General features: G+C 37.7%; 2 protein-coding genes across 3 annotated transcripts in view; both read right to left on the reverse strand.

Annotated features, from left to right (window-relative positions):
• The window catches only part of LOC127419990 (proto-oncogene tyrosine-protein kinase Src-like), an 82,739-nt gene extending 80,069 nt beyond the window's left edge, over window positions 1-2,670 (reverse strand). For both annotated transcript variants that reach the window (XM_051661876.1, XM_051661875.1), the window contains exon 1: window positions 2,482-2,670. The gene's annotated coding sequence lies outside the window, so the exon portion shown is untranslated. The remainder of the gene's footprint in view (window positions 1-2,481) is intronic.
• A 2,213-nt stretch (window positions 2,671-4,883) lies between these two features.
• Window positions 4,884-19,369, reverse strand: part of LOC127419991 (potassium voltage-gated channel subfamily G member 1-like) — a 37,152-nt gene continuing 22,666 nt past the window's right edge. The window contains exons 2-3 of the mRNA XM_051661877.1: window positions 16,457-17,318; window positions 4,884-8,606 (exon numbers count right to left, since the gene is read on the reverse strand). Coding sequence (XP_051517837.1) covers window positions 7,827-8,606; window positions 16,457-17,245 — 1,569 coding nt within the window. The 5' untranslated portion in view covers window positions 17,246-17,318 and the 3' untranslated portion in view covers window positions 4,884-7,826. The remainder of the gene's footprint in view (window positions 8,607-16,456; window positions 17,319-19,369) is intronic.

Genomic DNA, 19,369 nt, shown 5'->3' on the forward strand with positions numbered 1-19,369 from the left:
CGAGTCGTTCGTTCTTTTGTCATGTGACAGCCGTATACGCTACGCATTGCTCAAACAGGAAACAGAAATTATTAGTTCACCTCTCGAGTCATCTGATCTGATCTGATCCGAGTCGTTCATTCATTTGTCACGTGACAGCCGTATACACTATGCAGTGCAAAAAGAACGAATGACTCGGACAAGAAGATTCCAGAGGTGAACTAATCTTTCTGATTCTCATAATTTGTCCTAGGCTGCATTATCATTTTTTCCTTATTGGGACTATAATCAAAGTTTGCGTAAGTAGACGTGTTGGGGGGGATTTGGCTATTTTATTTTTTATTTTTCCCCTTTTTTTTTTTTTCACCCAATTTGGAATGCCCAATTCCCAGTGCGCTTTTAAGTCCTCGTGGTCTCGTAGTGATTCGCCTCAATCCGGGTGGCGGAGGATGGATCCCAGTTGCCTCCGCATCTGAGACCATCAACCCGCGCATATTATCACGTGGCTTGTTGAGCGCATTGTCACGGAGACATAGCGCGTATGGAGGCTTCACGCCATCCACCGCGCTCAACTCACCACGCGCCCCACTGAGAACGAACCACATTATAGCGACCACGAGGAGGTTACCCCATGTGACTCTACCCTCCCTAGCAACCGGGCCAATTTGGTTGCTTAGGAGACCTGGTTGGAGTCACTCAGCACGCCCTGGGATTTGAACTAGCAAACTAGCGAACTCAAGGGGTGGTAGCCAGCATCTTTTACCACTGAGCTACCCAGGCCAAATGAACAAAATGACTTGAATAAAGATTAATTCATTTTGCTGAACGAGACTCAAAGATCCAAGTCAGTAAAATGATCCAATCTTCCCATCACTACTGCGTTTACGCCTCACTAGAGCGCCGTTTTTCTCCACCGAAAACGCACGCCATAAGCACGTACTTTTGAAAATGAAGGTTTCAAACCTAAACAAATTTGTGTGAACGTGGCCTTAGACTTTGCAGGTGGGATCTTTTGTCTTTGGCCCGTAAACAACTTCCTAGCAACCATGCAGTACACCCTAGCAACCACCCAGAACACCTGATTAACTGCACAGCAATGCCCTGGCAACCATCCACAACACCCTAGCAACATGGCGGCGAATTTTGCGCAGGTAAGCTCCTAAAAATCTAGTTAGTATGTAGGCACCAAGTACACAGGCTTCCTGATACTTTAACATTCCTTGGAATTTTCTCACGCCACTAAAACACAGGAACAAGCTTGAAGAAATACTCAAACCTGTGGTTGTGTATATAAACACTTACATCAATGATACACACTGATATTAATGAAAAAACACAACTGCGTAGTGAATACTCAACTAAACCCTAAGATTAAAATTCACAATGAGACACTTTAGCAAGGACTCGACTGTCAGAGAGCCCATGATAACCAGGATGCACAATGACAGAATTGGAACTGGAGTCCTTGAGTATTAAAGTTTACAGAGAGGACAAAGAATGTATAACAGATAGATAAACAAAAATTAGCCTGGCTGGTTTATGAGCCACAATGGGCCTAACTTTGCAAAGTATTCCACTGTTGTCGTGGTCTACTTCTCCTGTAAGGGATACTGTAGTTCAACCAAAAATAGTCCAAGATTTTTGGATGAACGATCCCTTTAAATACAAACTACCAATGCTCACGACTTTCAAGCATTTAAGACAAGTGGGAACATGTACACATAATATGAGAGATAATCAGGTCGTGCATGATACTACATGCAGATGGGCGTGTGTGGTCGATGGGACCGAAGACTCACAACCAGTCCTGGGTTGATTTGGTTAGTACAAACCACACGATCACGCTCACTTACCTAAGTGAATTTTTCCATGATGAAATGAGGAGGCTTGGTGCAAGGACAGCAAGTGTGGGCGAAGTCTTTCTACCAAGATGTGAAGTTGTAAACCAACAAATTATAGCTGAGTTCTATGCTCAAACTCTCCTGATATGATTTTCTATGACTGCAAACCTATGATTTACAGTACAGCACTGCCTCCACATTGAATTTAGATACACTTCTCTATATTCTCTATCTTTAAAGGTAAAGGGTTTGCTGTTCCTGGCTGATTTCCACCAAAAAAGTGTAAACACCGTGGCTCTGTGGAGCTTTCCAACATGATCACGTTAAGTCGGCATGTAGTTTCCGAAAGTTCTGGTACTCTAGGATTGGCAACGTTTTGGATTCCGTCATTCATCCTGAAAACATCGCAGTGAGTTATTTTTTAGATTAACACACAATCTCACAATCCATTTAAACCAGCGTTTAGATGAGAAAACAAACATACAAAAAACATAAACACAACCAGCAAATACTATACACGCACTAACAGGTCATGCATTCATTTTATTAACGTGAAATCTGAACAGAGTAGCCTATCATGCGTTCTATTTCAAAACAGCGGCCATTCAATCACACGCCCATCAATATAGGCTACGATATAAAATAGCGCGTTAATACTCACCCACAAATACTCAAAACCTCAAATGTGGCGTGAGTAAAATCCCTTCGTTTGCTGGCGGTTCTTGAATGACCTCTGCTTTATTGTTTTGGTCTATGAATGAAAATGGCTCAGCTTTCCATCGTCAATAATGTTGACCGGCTCTGATACGCGGAATGAAACGGAGATCGTGAGCGCAATCGGCGCGCGCTCATGACGGGGATAGCCTGGGAACGCGCACAGCTGCGCGAGTCGTCATTCTAAAGGGGCCGTTCACACCGAACACGTTCTTACGTCAGTCCTTGTGCGATGTTTTTCAATTGGTTTCTTATGCACACGTGAGCTCTGGACTTTGACCTCGCGCAGGAGCGTTTTTTAGACGCAGTGTCAAGTTAAAAAGAACGTTCCTGCGTTCGTGGCGCTGCGTCTAATTGTTTTGTTTTGTTTTTTAGAGCAAGGACACGTTCGGTGTGAACGGCCCCTAACAATATTACTTCGGTAACAATGTAATGTAGCGATCAGGAATATTCTGGGATGTCTAAACAGCAGTAGCCGAGCGTATTGTGTCCTGAGATACTGCATGCGGCCGAATGGCGATTGAACCCCCTTGACACCCTAACGAGATGTGCAACCTGGAGACGCAGCAGAGGTCGGGGAGGGCAGGTGATTTGACGTGACAGTATCTTAACTACGATACTTGACTAGCGGAGACAAGTCTGCAAGAATAGAAGAGAGCCTGTGATGAGATTCATCATCATCATCATTACTCTGACTGGCGAGAATTTAAGGTAACTGGGCCACGGACGTCATTGAGAGGTGACTCAGTTAAAGGAATATTCCAGGTTCAGTACAAGTTAAGCTCAATCGACAGCATTTGTTGCATAATGTTGATAACCACAAAAATTAACTTTGACAAAATTTAAAATCTGGGTAACAGTGAGGCACTTACAATGGAAGTGAATGGGGCCAATTTTTGAAAGGGTGTAAAGGCAGAAATGTGAAGCTTATCATTTTAAAAAACGTTTACGTGAACTCTTCTGTTAAAACTTGTGAATTATTTGAGCTGTTAAGTTGTTTAAACTGTCGTTTTGATAGACGTTTAAGGGTTTACGCCGTCGTGGAAACAAAATTGTAAAATTGGATATAACTTTGCACAGAAAAGGTTAGTTCGCATGTATATTGTGTACATCTTGTGGCTATACTTTTGAAACAGAGTGTATTTTAACGTTTACACATTGGCCCCCATTCACTTCCATTGTAAGTCCCTTTCTGTAACCTTGATTTTTGTTTTTTGTTTTTTTTTTTAAAGAAGAGGGACAAGTCGAATATTCCTTTAAAATACTCAAAAGTATAGCCACAAGACGTAATTATTATAGGCTACTGTTTATTTTAGTGTAAAAATGGCTTAATAACCTTTTCTGTGTAAAGTTATATCCAATGTTACAACTTTGTTGCTGTAACGATGTAACGCCGTAAACTCTGAAATCATGCAAAAATTATGATTTAAACAACTTTACAGCTCAAGTAACACATGAGTTTTAACAGAAGAATTAATGTAAGTGCTTTGATAAAAATATAAGCTTCACAATTTTGCTTTTAAAACCTCCAAAAATTGGCCCCATTCACTTCCATTGTAAGTGCCGCACTGTAAAATAGATTTTTGCCTCTCTTTTTTAAGAAAAATATAGATTTTTCGTGGTAATCAGTATTATGCCACAAATGCTGTCGATTGAGCTTAACTTGTATTGAACCCCCGGAATATTCCCTTAAAAAAAAGAAGAAGAAGAAGAAGAAGAAGAAAATAAAGCAGTTAAGATGATCAGATTGCATTGCATTTTTCTAACATTTAAAAGTGACCTTTGGGGTGTGCAAGTAGAAATATATTAAAATATTCATTCTAATTTGTAGCTTAGTAAAGTATTTTATAAATAAATGTTTATTGATGGGCCTTTTCTTTTTCGTGGCAAAATGTAAAATTGTAATCACAAATTTTTTTATTTTTTTTTGCAATGGTACCTGTTCATATACAGTGGGCCCTATATAAAAATTATTTTTATTGTAATTTTTTTATTGTTTTATCTTTTCACCTTGCTTTGTTTTGTCTGCGAGTCTTGTTTTCAAAGAAATCTAGCCAAAATGTGACAGGTTTATGTTTAACACAAGAAAAACTATTTGCTAATAAACATAAACCTGTTTTCCCTTTAAATTTAGTTCATTTGTCTTACACCATTGGCATAATTTTTCTTGTTTAAAGCATAAACCTGTCACATTTTGGCTAGATTTCTCTGAAAACAAGACTCAAGAAACTATATATATATATATATATATATATATATATTTTTTTTTTTTTTTTTTTATTTATTTATTTTTTTTTTTGCAGTGTAATAAGTGAATGTAGCCTGCCATTTGCTCCGGATAAAAGGCTAGTTTTCAACAACTATAGTAACAACTATAACTCTAGTAATTATGTACGAAAGCTTTGAAAGTATCTTCATAAAGAAGGGGTATCCTGACATATGATGCACATTCCTCATTAAATATTTGGGTCTATTGAACTAGGAACAGTGGATTCCCCTTATACTGCAACAGTGCTTCTCTTCAGCTTGCCATTTTCTGTGACCCATCATCTTATGATAAGTCTCATCAGGTTTCCAGGGCACATCAACACAGACATACACATACCAAAGACTATACCTTGAGGCCAATTCCTGTTTTCCTCCTACTAAACTGCAAACCTTCTTCCATCTTCACATTATATGTTTGTTTTAGTGTAAATTCGGGCCCATCCCTTCTGTAGTTACAAATTTGGCATTGGTGCCCCCTCGTGGGAGAAGAGGCTTATAGTTTATCTAGGAACTTGTGTCATGACTTTTATTCCAGACAGAGATTAGTGTTAAAGAACATTATCTTAAATCATCAATCAACAATGTATTCAATGCTGATTAGTTGTGAGAAAGAAGGACATCACAAAAAAGTCTGGACCAAGTCAAATCAAATAAGATTTATTATGTTATGTGTGATTTTTTTTTTATTATTATCATTATTATTTAAAAATAAAATACAAATAAAAATGTGTGACAACACACTTGTGATTGCATGACCTAAATAGGGAAATGCTGATATATGTTCATGACAGATGTTTTCTTAGCAATTAGGATGACCTGATATACAGAATTATATGGAGTGATACCAGTAGATATAGATTTGAATTTTAAATTTCAGCACATACCAGCAACACAAAAATGAATACTAAACTTGGGTTATATGTGAGTGTGTGATGTGATTTTTGTGTGTTATTAATAAATATACACAAATGGAAGATACTCATGCAGTACTAGAGTACTGAAAATACATGTTCAGATTCAACAAAGTGGACGTGAAACGAATGAAAACAATATGTAAAACAAGTCATCTTCTCAGAGCTAATTTCCTGTTGAAGAAGCATTCTAAGCAGTTATCTGAACAGAAAAAAATAGCTGAGCTTGATGAATTAATTCAGGTTCTCAGTAATGGAGATGTATCTTCCAGCAGAGCTGCTCTTAGATACATTTTCAAGTGAACCCAAAGACCTTGATTAGCTAGGTCAGATTTGGTCAGATATGTTTTATAAGATTTGGAAGTAAACTCTGCTATCACAAGCCCTTTTGACAATTAATCATGTGCAGGAAATTAATTATAGATTTCTACAAGCCAATTTGACTACTTAAAATGCAAATTCTTGAAATCAGCAGTGGAATAACTGCTAGTGAAAATGCTAATTTTGTATATCAGTAATTATGGATTTCATTAGAATTTATTTCAGCTAGTAAAAGCCATACATTTTGATATCTGTAACTGCAATTCACTAGTAAACATTTACAATCATCTGTCATTCCTGTTCAAAACGCAATTACAGATATCTATAATAAAAGTATAAAAGTTGAAATTCCAATTTCACATAGCGATGTAGTGATATACACAATTTTCACAGCAATGTACTCCTTACTAGTAAAAATGATCATTTTTGATACCAATAACTGCATTGTTGCTAGTCCAACTCAATTAAATATCAACAATTTAATTACAACTAGTAAAAATGTTCAGGAATTTCAGATGTCTGGAAATGGATTTCAGATGAGGAATTAAATATATCTTAAGGCTTTCTTACTACAGTTGTTACAATCCCATTAAACATATCTGAAATTAACATTGCCACTAGTGAAAACCGAGTCAAAATTAGCATTTTTACTAGTTTTAACTGAAGTACTGATTTCAGGAATGTACATCTGTACAAGTAACAATGTAACTATTGATGTCTAAAAATGTATATTTTTACTAGTAAGAAGTATGTCGCTGACGTTATGTATTTGGAGTTTTTTTACTAGTAAGAAATGTATTACACATCTTTAATTACGTTAAATTTTTTTAACAGGAGTGAATTATAGACCATTGTGAAACTCTACTAGTGAAAATGCAGTTACAGATATCTTTAATTATGTTTTTAACTAGTTGAAATTCCATTTTTGAATAATGACGCCATTTTCCAGTAACAAGAATTGACATTTTAGTAGATAGGTAAAGTTTTTCAAGACAAACTTTGATGTTGGCTCTAAAAAGATAGATAGATAGTCAAGTAGACCTTCATAAAGATAGATCGATGGATAGATTTTGTATTGTAACTCAAAGCCATGATATGGCAGGCCTTGGGTGGGTTTGTTTACATTTGAATTTTTTGACAGCTGGAGTTTCAATTAACGAGCATTCCGTCGGCCTGTTTAAAAATTCTGTCAATGTAAGTCTATGGAATGTTTCGAAAATAGTTATTCCGTTTGAAAAGATATAACAACATGAGTCAGAACAGTCTGAAGGTCTGCGACAAGTTTAGTGGATGTAGCTTGTAAGCTATAGAAGGAGTTACAATTGATAATTTTGGTCTTATTTTGGAAATTTGGAAAAACCCTATAAATTCTGTAGAATGACAGTATGTCGGCTTCGTCAAGCCAACATAATTGCTGAAATCAAGCCCCCTCCCCATTATTTATACCATGATCAATGGAAACATAGGTAAATGCTTCACACTGCAACCCTCAGTGTTCAAGACAAATCTTCGCTCTTGATATCAAGAATAAGCATTTTAACTAGTGAAAACTGAATTGTAGATAACTGTCATTTATATCCAGCACATGAATAAATGAAGGGCCTGCGATACTCTGCTGGGAGGTAGATCACCAGGAGTGAAATTGAGCACTAAAAATCTTTTAAATGGACTGTTGACGGACAATATGTAAACAAACATTCAAGAGATCAAAACAGCTGCTTATTATTCCATGTCCATTTGCGTTCTCTGTGGATTTGGATCATAGTTTTGTGAACAACACACTGTTACTTTATTATTCCTCTCGGTTTCTGTGGTCGGACGAGACACTAGGGAAGAGCACGTCACTCTCCAACGACAGATTGCTGCCGAGACCCGCAATGCGGCTGCGCAGTAGAAAGTGAGTTCTCCGCTGCAGCAGTCGCTGCTGCTCCTGTTTGAGCTCCACGTAGGACCGTGAGAACGTGTGGAAGATAGAGGTGACGGGGAACGCCATGAGTAAAATCCCGCTGAGGATGCTGCTGAGCGCGACCATCTGTCCGGGGATGCTGCGCGGCACCATGTCGCCATAACCGACAGTTGTCATGGTGATAACAGCCCACCAATACGTTGCAGGTATGCTACTGAACTCTTGCGTGGCCGCAGCCTCGTTCTCAATCAGGTAGAGCAGCGGTGAGAAAAGCGCTATAGCAACGCAAAGGAAGAGAAGTAGCAAGCCGAACTCGCGCGTACACCTGCGCGCGGTCAAACCAAGTGTCTGGAGTCCGAGAGAATGCCGCGCGAGGCGCATCACGTACAGGATGCGCAGCGCACGCAGCACGCGCAGCACGAGGCCCACTTTGTCCAGGTAACTGCTTCCCGAGCCCAGACGTTTCTCCCCTGTGGAGGTGCTGTCCACCACTAGTGTGATGTAGTAGGGCAGGATGGCAATGACATCGATCAGGTTGAGGGGTTGCCGAAGGAAGGCCAGTTTGCTGCGGTCTTGGATGAAGCGCAGCGTGAACTCCAGCGAGAACCAGGCCACACACACCGTCTCAACTATGAAGATGTTGTAGCACATCTGAGAGCATTTTCCCTGAAATTGAGAAATTAAAAAATAAGTAAGTTGGGACTATGTACAGTTTTGTGAAGAGATACTTACCTAAAATGAAAATTCTGTCATCATTTTACTCACCCTCATGTCGTTCAAAACCTGTATGACTTAAATGAATACTACGGGTTCAATACAAGTTAAAGGGATAGTTCACCCAAAAATAAAAATTAAGTAATTGTTTACTCACTCCTGTGTTGAACCCCATATGACTTACTTTCTTTCCTTAACTTTGTTGTGAATTTTCTTTTTGCTCAGTGATGTCATACAGTGGCAGTTTATGGTGACCACCTCTTCAAGCTTCAAAAGGATGCAAAAGTATAATTCAGAAGTCTAATAAATTATTCCATGAGACTCATGCCTTGTTCTGAAGGAATACAATAAGGTTTGGTGAGAAAAAATTTGAAATCTTAAGTATTATTAGGTGAAACTCTTGACTGACCATTGCTGTCCTGTGCGCATTCATGAGAGTGTACTAGAGCAGTAGTTACGCTCGCGAGATGGGGCGTTCAAGTGTAAACCCGTTTTGTTTATCTAAAAACAGGTCTGCCCCAGCTATAGCAACAACAGAACACAACACAGCTGCACAAAAACCAGAGAACAGAACTTACAAAATGTGTCTCGAAAATAGGTGCCTTCAGCCTCCTCTATCTCTCTGATTGAGTACTCCGGTTCAAACAAATAAGGCTGGGCATAGAAATGCATCTATTCTATTCTTCGACTACAAACTCTTCAGACATGAGTACATTCTGTTCTCTGGTTTGTGTGGAGTTATGTTGTGTTTTCTGTTGTTGCTATAGCTGGGGCAGACCTGTTTTTAAATAAACAAAACGGGTTTTCACTTGAACAGCCCAATCTCGCGAGTGGGGACAGCGTTACTGCTTCTCTCGTGCACTCTCATGAACGTGCACTGGAGCTCAGTGGTCGGACAAGAGTTTTACTTAATAATACATTAGATTTCGGTTTGTTTCTCACCAAACCTTATCGTATTCTTTCAGAACAAGGCATGAGTCGCATAAAAGAATTTATTAGACTTCTGAATTATACTTTTGCGTCTTTTATGAAGCTTGAAGAGGTGGTCACCATAAACTGCCATTGTATAACAACACTAGGGTTACCAACTTTCTACCAGCCAAATACAGGACATTCCAACTTTAAACACAGAACACTTTTTTTCCAGCGGGGCTCCAGCATGAGATGCTGCACAAAGGTTAAAGATGTCTGCCTAAAGCTTTTTTACATAGAGAACAATTGAAAAACAGGGCGGACGGAAACAAAAACATGTTCGGTGTGAACAACCCCTTACGCTTTAATACAACGTCCAGGAAAAAACTAATTTCTATCACTTTTCACTTTTAATAAACATTACTTTTTGTCAAAAGAACGAAGCTGCAATCAGTAGAGAAAGACAATCTTTTTCTGTCAAGCATTTTCTTCAACATAATTAACTTTTGTCCATTTTTAAAGCTCAAAGAACCGGGTATCTGTTAAAAAATTGGGTCATCAGTTTGTAGACAGTAGGCTATAAGACTAATCTGTCAAAAATAGTATTCTATATTTAGTATAATAAAAAATAGGATTTTATTTTTCCACTAAAAATTATTTTATTAATAATAGTGGATATTTATGTAAGAGTAAATGCTTAACATGAAATAGTGTATTTCTCCTTGGATTACAGTGTCGTTGTTTTGGCAGTAAATAGTGTTTATCACAAGGGAGATCCCAAAAATGTTTTTTTGTTTTTTACTACACCTGTACTGTATTGTAGCCTACTTTAAAAATTGCTGCAGTTTTCTCACCGTCATTTAGCTGAATCTCTTCCCAGAACGGCACTGAAATATGCAATTGTCATGTATTACTGGTGTTTTTGAAATCACAGTGGTGAGAAACAGTTATCATGCATTCGGATCCTATATGTTTGACAAATTCTCCTGCTTCTGGCTGAAAACATGACTGAAGACGTGCACTGATTTTCATTGATCTTTTCCCCGGCCACTTCTGTGAAGTGTCAACTCACTTGAAAGGTGTGAGACACTAAAATACGGGACAAACGGCATCCCGTATGGATTTCTTACGGAACGCAAATTTGTTTTCTCAAATACGGGACGATTCCATATTATGCGGGACGGTTGGCAACTCTAAACATCACTGAGCACAATTTTTTTTTCACAATTTATCCCTTTGTGTTAAGGAAAAAAAGAAAGTCATATAGGGTTATAACAACACAGGGGTGAGTAAACAATGACTGAATTGTCATTTTTGGGTGAACTATCCCTTTAAGCTCAATCGACAGTGCTTTCGAAGTGTAAGCCACCTGGCAATTTGCAATACACACATATTTGCCTCACTAATAATAACTTTTAGAGCACAAAGCACTGTCCAACTTTATGAAGAGATAAACATTTCTCATAATTTTTATTCATAGATATTCACCATGGAGGGGCAATTTTTACGAATTTGCTGGGCAAGAAAGTGGGAGCTGTGCAAAGTAAACATTGGAAACATGTATTTGAAGTGAGGCTGTCAATCGATTAATATTTTTAATCAAATTCATTACATGATATGCCGGTTAATTAACCAAATTAATCGCAATTAATCAAATATGTAAATATCTGCTGTGAAAGGCCCTCAAATAGCAATTATTCAATATATAATTATTAAAAAATTATAAATAATAATATTTAACATTATAAATATAATAATTCAGATAATTAAAGTGCATTATATTTTTGTGACAGACGATTAAAGCATTGATTAGACAATACAGAAAGTGCATTTAGAAGTCAATATATTATTCCTATCCATACTATTGAACATCATTGGCCTATATTTCACAGCTATCCCTTTTGCAACTGAATTCGTTAATCTGTCTATAATCTATAAGGGCTTTTCTAAGGACATGTCAGTGTACACAAGCATCAGACGGATGCTTTTGGAGCATCTCACTTTGGTTGTGTTATAACAATAGCCTGTTGAGGTTGCTGTGTCAAGTTAAACCAAGTTTAAAACTTAGAAAAACACCTCTCAAAATCCCTGCATTCGGAATTGCGCTCCATCCAGCTGTGTTTGAATGCAAGAACACGTCCTCCTCTTGTGCTGTCCCTAGTGTCAAGCATTCCTGAATGCAGTTTGTTCTCTGTACAGCTGCGCGTTGCCTAAACAGCTGGAGTTTCGCATACTCTAATACTGCCCCCAGGTGGTACTTCAAGCTTAAATTGCTCTGATGGAAGGAATATTCATTAATGATTAAATGCCTTAATTTTGTACTTATTATATAATTAATCGCACTGAATTAACACATTAAACTGACAGCTCTAATTTGGAAAATAGTCCTGGCAATTGCTTTGAAATATTTATGGCAGTAAATAATAAAAAGGACTTGTTTATGTTAAGGTCATAGGTTGTAGGTTGTGAATTTAGGCTAAATTAGTAATAACCGTAGTATCTGGATGCTCCAAAACAATAAGGTAGCCTAAATATTAATAAAAATAAATTTTGAGACTCTTAATAATAATCTCTTTCTAAAGTTCGACAGTTTTAAAATATTTCTTGTTGCTTTGTACTCTAAAAGACATCATTAGAGATGTAAAAACGTGTCACGATGTTGTTAAGACAGACTTTGCATATATGCAAATTATCCGGTTGTCATCAGCTGACGCTTAGTAAGGTCAGCTGCAACAGGGTCAAAGTTTAAATTGTTTGAACTCTGAGCATCTTATTCTGCATTGGTGGAAACGCTAAAGCTGACGCTTCTCTCCATAGAGTTTAATGCATTCAGCAACGTTGATGCGAGTCATATGGAAGTCCCTTGTGTCATATTGGTTTGGAACCACATGAGGATGAGTATATGATGACAGAATATTATTATTTTTTTATGGTTAAACTGTTCCTTAATGAGTACTGTAAGTTGCTTTGGATAAAAGTGTCAGCTAAATGACAAATCATCTTTCCTGGTTATGTATTAAAAATCCATTATCTTCCACTCTGATACTTTCCTACTCTTGTTCCCAGTTGCAATACTGCTAATAGAACACTAGAGGAAGCCGGTGACAAATGAAAACACATTGCCACAGCTCCCACCTCATCTTCTCAGACACATGAGAAATGTGTTTTCAGAACTTTCCCACCTATTATGAAATAACTTGGTCTCACCTCGCTCCTTCCTGTGTCTTCTGTTCTCATTAAATCCTTAGATTGCATTTTGAAGACTAACAACAAATTTCCCAAAGTACGAAGAATGTGTTGATTGATATTGTACCTCGGCAGTGCAGGTTGTGACTATAAATGAATAGTATGAAAATGGTAGCAATGACTAAGTGCATTGAAATTAACACTTAGAACCGAAAATTGTGGATAAATCTTGATTACATGCCCCAATATTTGACTAAATTAAAGATAATAAATTCTTGGTTGCATACAACTGCATCTGTCAATTCCCTGCATCCTTAAAAACAGCATTTGAAATAAACCCCATGGCAGACTAAATGTGTAAATACCACCAAAATGTATAAATCCTTTTAAAGAAAAAAATGGTCAATTCTATTATGATATGTATTGTTTTTATCTATTTATAATTCTTCTAATCACTTCCTGGCAACATTTGGATTAGAGATTTAAAATTTGCTCTTCATAATAAATATTTTTAAAGGGACAGTTCACCCAAAAATTTAAATGATGTCATTATTTAGTCTTCTTCATGTTGTTCCAAACCTGTTAAACAGAATGTTAGGGACTGATAGCCTCTGTAACCATTGACTTTGATTGGATTTTTCAATAAAATAAAAATACATGATAACAACATTCTGCCACATGTCTACTTTTTTGTTCCACTGAAAAAATAGTCAAATGGGTTTGGAAAAACATGAGGGAGAGTAAATTATGACAAAATTTGTGGGTACACTATCCCTTTAACCTCGTGCGACCCCATGTCCACATGTGTGGACGTTGTTTTTTGACTTCACATAATTGCAAAGTCAAATATTGGCATAATTTAAATTAATAAAAACCAACTGAATACTGTTCACAAGACTCTAGACTGGGTTAACTTCTGCCTCAAGAGTCACGTGACACAACAACATGATGTCGATTTCCTTGAGGCGCTCCTACAGACGCAGTGCCAACATAAGTGCCTCTGGTAAGAAATCTCTTTACGTTTTTTCATTGAAACCTGTTTGGTTGTAAAGAGTAGAGTCTCTAGTTTAATTTGAAATGGCGCATTAAAAAAATCTGTTCATTTTTCGTGCATCAGCGCTCTGATAAATATGATGTCCACATATGTGGAAACTCGTACAGCATTTCCTCAAAAGTAGGGAAAACATAAGTTATTTTGAATAACTTTCAACTTTAGCACATCTGTGGATCATTCATTTTAATATACATTTTGTTATATTTTATTTTGTTATCACTGTGCAATACGATTCTGTTAATTAACATTGTGCATTTTCACATTGAGAATAAATGGGTTCATCCAAAAGCTGAAAAATGTATATGGAGTTAGGGTGAAAATAAGGTGCATTTCGAAGTGTTCTGAGACCAGTGAAGACAGACAGCACACTGGAGGTTAAGTTTATTCTCTAAATAGGGAGCATCCTATAGCTTTCTTTGCAGCTAAGTGCATTCAATTCTAAAATCCGGTCAGAAGTTCCGTTTCAGGCTACAGATGATGTTTGGAATACTCAAAATTTTTGGAAGACATGGGACAATGGTAATCAGTACATAGATTCAGAATTTTATAATGCAACATTTTATTTTAACACGGTTGGCAGTGAATGGATGATGCTAATGTTGCCAGGAAGTGATTAGAAGAACTATAAATAGATAAAAACAATAAATACTAATAGAAATGACAGTATGATTTGGATTTGTGAGTGAATACGTTTAGCAACAGGATAAAATGCAATGTGCATTGCTTTTGTAATAATATTAGACATGTTCGAAGCACTTATAAGGGAATATTCCTGCATAGTCTTGGACAATTGTATTATTTCTCATAACAGAACACTATAAACAGCCTGTGACATACACATAGGACATAATGCATGAAAATGGAAGAAGCCTCTGTCATGCTAGTGCAGCAATATGTTTGTATAATGCTTAATTACATTTTCTCTGTACTAGGGGAAGCCATTTTAATTATTACAATGATTAATGTCAGACAAGACAATGGATGTCTTAATTCAATTAGTGAAAGAGCTTGTTTAATGTGCGAGTCAGTTTAATTGCGAAAAATTATTTAGGAGAAAAGATGACCTTCCTTGTAACAAACCGTCTGCTTGAACAGATTACCTGTTGTTAGGCAGAAATGTTTTGACCAGTACTTGATGGAGTGGAATAGGGGTGCTTAGTCTGTTGCTCTCTATTGCTGCTTTAATGTGATGTCAGAATAAAAAATATTTACGAGATAACCCACATGAATGCCACCGATGTAACAAAATTACCAGTTGGAAACTTGGATTTCTTTGAGCAATGACTTTCTGAGTTGGGGACGTTTCAAATAAATAATCATGGTAGAAGCTAATTCTCTTAATTACATTTTCATAGTGAAAGTTGACTGTGAATTTAGTTTGTGCGTATTTTGTGTACTGCTGATTAAGAATAGCTATTCAGCTGACAGAGAACACCACTCATTTAACTGGTTTATGTGCAAACAAACTACATTTCCCATTATTCTCTTGGAATGATAAAATATATAGATAAAACATTAGTTATATCCTTTTCATTCTCATTCAAAAAAGCTTGCTTTCTTTGTTGGGTAAAGAAATCGGCAGAAAGAAATACACATCCATTTTATTCCAAACAAAATCACTTGACAGACTCCGCATCGTAATTACAACTTTTAATAAGTAGGAGCTTCCTAGGAAAATCCGAAGACAGCATCCAACCCTGCTCTAAGACATCTGCCTGTAATTTTCAAATGTGAACCCAGAGATCTTGATTTGCCTCTTCAGGTGTGTTTGATTAGAGTTAGAACTAAAATCTGCAGAAAATAGATCTCCAGGTGCAGAACTAAAGAGCTCTGAATTGGAAGTATTTTAAACTGCAAGAATAAAAACCCCATATTGTTCCAGTTAGATGCTTGGCTAGTTGGACGTCTTCCTATGTAATGCATTAACCTCATGCGACCTCACGTACACATGCGTGGACGTTGTATTTTGGCTTTGCTATATGCAACACATAATTTTAATTCGTTTAAACTGACTGATCTCAGTTCAGGAGACTCTGTGCTGTCAGTAAATGGTTAAACTTTTGACGTACGGAGTCATGTGCCAAAACAACATGGCACCGACCACAGCGGAGTGTGTCTTTGGGAGAAACGCAGACAAAACTACATCTGGTAAAAAACCTAATTAAGTTTTCACATTGAAACCTATTTGAGTCAAAAGATTAGAGTCTCTAGTTTCATCCGATATGCAATTTTGTAAATTTGAGCAATTTATCGCGAAATGCCTCTCTGCTAAACACAATGTACAAGAATGTGTACTTTAGCACATCTTTTCCTTAGAAATTCTATATTTACTGTGCATTATCACATTGAGAATCAATGGGTTCATCCAAAAGCTGAAATTTTTGCTTTCAGAGGCTTTATATGGAGTTAGGATGAAAATAAGATGCATTTCGAACTGTTCTGAGACCAGTGCAGACAGACAGCACACTGGAGGTATTCAATACAGGGAGTAAGGGATCATCCTATAGCTCTCTATGCAACAAAGTGCATTCAATCCAAACTTTCTATCAAAAGTTCAGTTTCAGGCTGCAGATGATGTTTGGACCACTCAACATGTTTGGCAGACATGGGACAATGGTAATCAGTACATAGTGGACAAATTAATACTTACGGTCTCCTCTTCCTCTCTCATAGCAGGCATGGTGCTTATGGATAGGTTGACAGCTGTAATAGTGACAAACAGGACTGACAGGCAGGCGAAGATCTTTCCTGGCAGGCCAGAGTGAGGCTTCTCCACCATGTCTCTTAGTTTTCCCATACAGCGGGTGAGCCGGGACTCCCTGGCCAAGCCAGTTTCACTATCATCCCCTTCCTCCTCATCCTCTTCTGCCTCCCGCTCTAGCTCATCACACTCCTCCACGCGCTGCAGGATGCGTCGACGGCAACACCATTCCAAGCTTTCTTCCGGAACACCCCAGTAAAGCAGCTCTTCTTGGAAGGACAGGGCACACATTTCACGCAGAGAACGCAGTTTTCCGGCACGCAGGAAGGTAAGGATGGTCCGAAAGGCACAGGGACTGCGATCAAAGAAGAACTCATTGTGGACGACGTCGTAGTCGTCGCATACCCGCATGATGTCGTCAAAGCTGCTGCATAGGCGCAACTGGCCCAGCCGTGAGAGAGGAAAGTCCTCCAGAGTGGTCCAGGGAAGCTGGTACCGGAGGCCGCCAACGTTGATGATGACATGCAGCCGCTGGGCGCTTGACGGCAGGATGCCGTCAGGATGAGCTGCATCAGTGGCAGTGTTGGGGTCAGTCGGAGGAAGTCGTTGTGCACGTTTATAATAGACGCCCTTTAGGGCCTCTTGCTCCTGGATTGGTGGAGGGTTCAGAGAGGTGTCAGAGGTGCAACTTAGAGCACTGTAGTCGTAATCAGAACCATCCCCTGCCAGTAAAGTCATCTTTCACCCAGCCACCTCCACCTTAGCGGCTGTCACATGCCTGTAGTCCAGCGATTCCTCTCAAAAGAGTGACCTTCACAACAAGGAGGATAGGGTAGGTTAGGTTAGGATATCATGAACTAACAATGAAAATATATTTTTACAACATTTATTAACCTTCATTAATTTTTGTGTTTTTAAAGTTAATTTAGGAAAATACCTTTGTTAGTTAATAAGGCATCAACAGCTAACTGTGGGAAACTGATGCGGTACAAAAGTATACATAAATTAGACAATAGCAGAAATGTTCACATGTCTTTCAAGGCCAAATCCAAGCCAAGTCTTTATTAACCCTTACTTTAAATGCATGGGAATTTCACCAAACCCTCTTACATATTCGGGTCTTTAGAGACCCAGCACTTATACTGTATCTATCTGTCATGTTTAAAAGAGTTTTTGTTCATGTTTTATGTTCAAGTTTATTTCCTGTTCCTGGTTCATGTCATGTGATTTCTTGTTCCCTCATGTGATCTTGTCATGTGATCCTGTCATGTGTTTCCTCTGTTCATGTGACTTGTTTTCATTGGTTCATTGTTTGAGTATCTTGTTTTAGTTCTGTCTGTTGATTGGTTGTCATTGTCGTGCGTTTCCCCTTGTTCATGTATTAAGCCCTCGTGTTTGCCCTTGCCGGATGTCAGGTATTGTGTTTATGTGATGTTGTTTCAAGTCAAGTCGTTTATGTTTGGTTTTGTTTTGGATTCACGTTTTTTTGGATATATCACTCATCTTGTAAATAAACTGCTCTTGGGTTCTTCACACTTCATCGTCTTCATCTGCCTGTTACTGCTAACAACGTTACACTATCTCAAATGGATCTACAAAATGCCCAGAGAGTGTCAAATGTTTAAAATATTCTCAAGACAAATGAGAAAATAATAGAATTAAATATATTTTGATGTTTCATTTTTCATACATCAAAGGGAAAATGCAACAGTTCAGGACAAATCTACAACAGTATTCATTTCTTTCACACTGAAATTTCATGAGACGCAACTGGCTGTCAAACACATACTGAGCTACACACAACATATAATCTACACATAAGTATTTTCTCAGGCACTTATTGAGTCTAAACAGATGCACAACTTACATAATTTCAGTAGTACACCCAAATGACAATAGTCATATCATACTGTTCAAGTGTTACACTTGCTATTGTTTACTTCTATGTTGTTTCTTCATCAAATAGCAATGTCAAATGTAAATCAAGTCAATCACTGAGACAACAGCACCAGCTTGAGTGAGAAATAACATGTATAATATGTATGTGTAAACTCTTATAGGATACAGATAATTCAACATTGCTGTCAACATGATATAATATTTATTTGTATGCACATAGTACTCATTTCTCTTGTAATAAACACAGAAATAGATTGCCTGTGATAGTAAACTTATATGAAATAATCCTAAAAATATAATTTATGGAAGTGCAAAAAAATACAAAATATAAAAATGACACTCTTACATACCTAGGGTCTCTAATGCCCCAATACACTTTTGGTACATAAACCATTATAATAAACAAAAATCTTTTTTTTCTTTTTTTTTTTTTTTTTTTTTGGTCTTACACTATTTATAAGAGAGAGATTGAGGAATACTAAAGAGTTGTCATCACAACTCCAAAAAATAAGGTACAGGGGGTCCCGAGTAACTAAAGACCCGAGGTATGTGTTTAAGGGTTAATCTCTTTTGGTTATTGTAACAGATTCGAGGAGTGAGGAAGCGGGAGACGGCGAATCCAACTCAAGGGTCAATTTATTTACACACACAAACACGTTTTTTTTTCTGCATAATGGTGAAGCTTCACATATAAACACTCAAACGGGAATGGCAGCACCAACACACATGAAGCTTGCCAGCTGGGGCTCTCTCTCCCTCACTCTGAGGCCTGGCCCCTTTTATTTTCCCCGTCTCTCACTGTGAACAAAAAAACAGCAATTACCAGCAATTCATCTCAGGTGAAAACACTTACAGCTTCTTCTCTCCCCAGATGAACACTCAACCACCCCTCGCCTCCACAATGATACTTTTCTATATGCTGCAGGTTAGTTTTAAAACTTTGTCGCAGGACAATTCATTTCA

Source organism: Myxocyprinus asiaticus, chromosome 29 (assembly GCF_019703515.2).
Source record: "Myxocyprinus asiaticus isolate MX2 ecotype Aquarium Trade chromosome 29, UBuf_Myxa_2, whole genome shotgun sequence".
Classification (NCBI taxonomy): Eukaryota; Metazoa; Chordata; class Actinopteri; order Cypriniformes; family Catostomidae; genus Myxocyprinus; species Myxocyprinus asiaticus.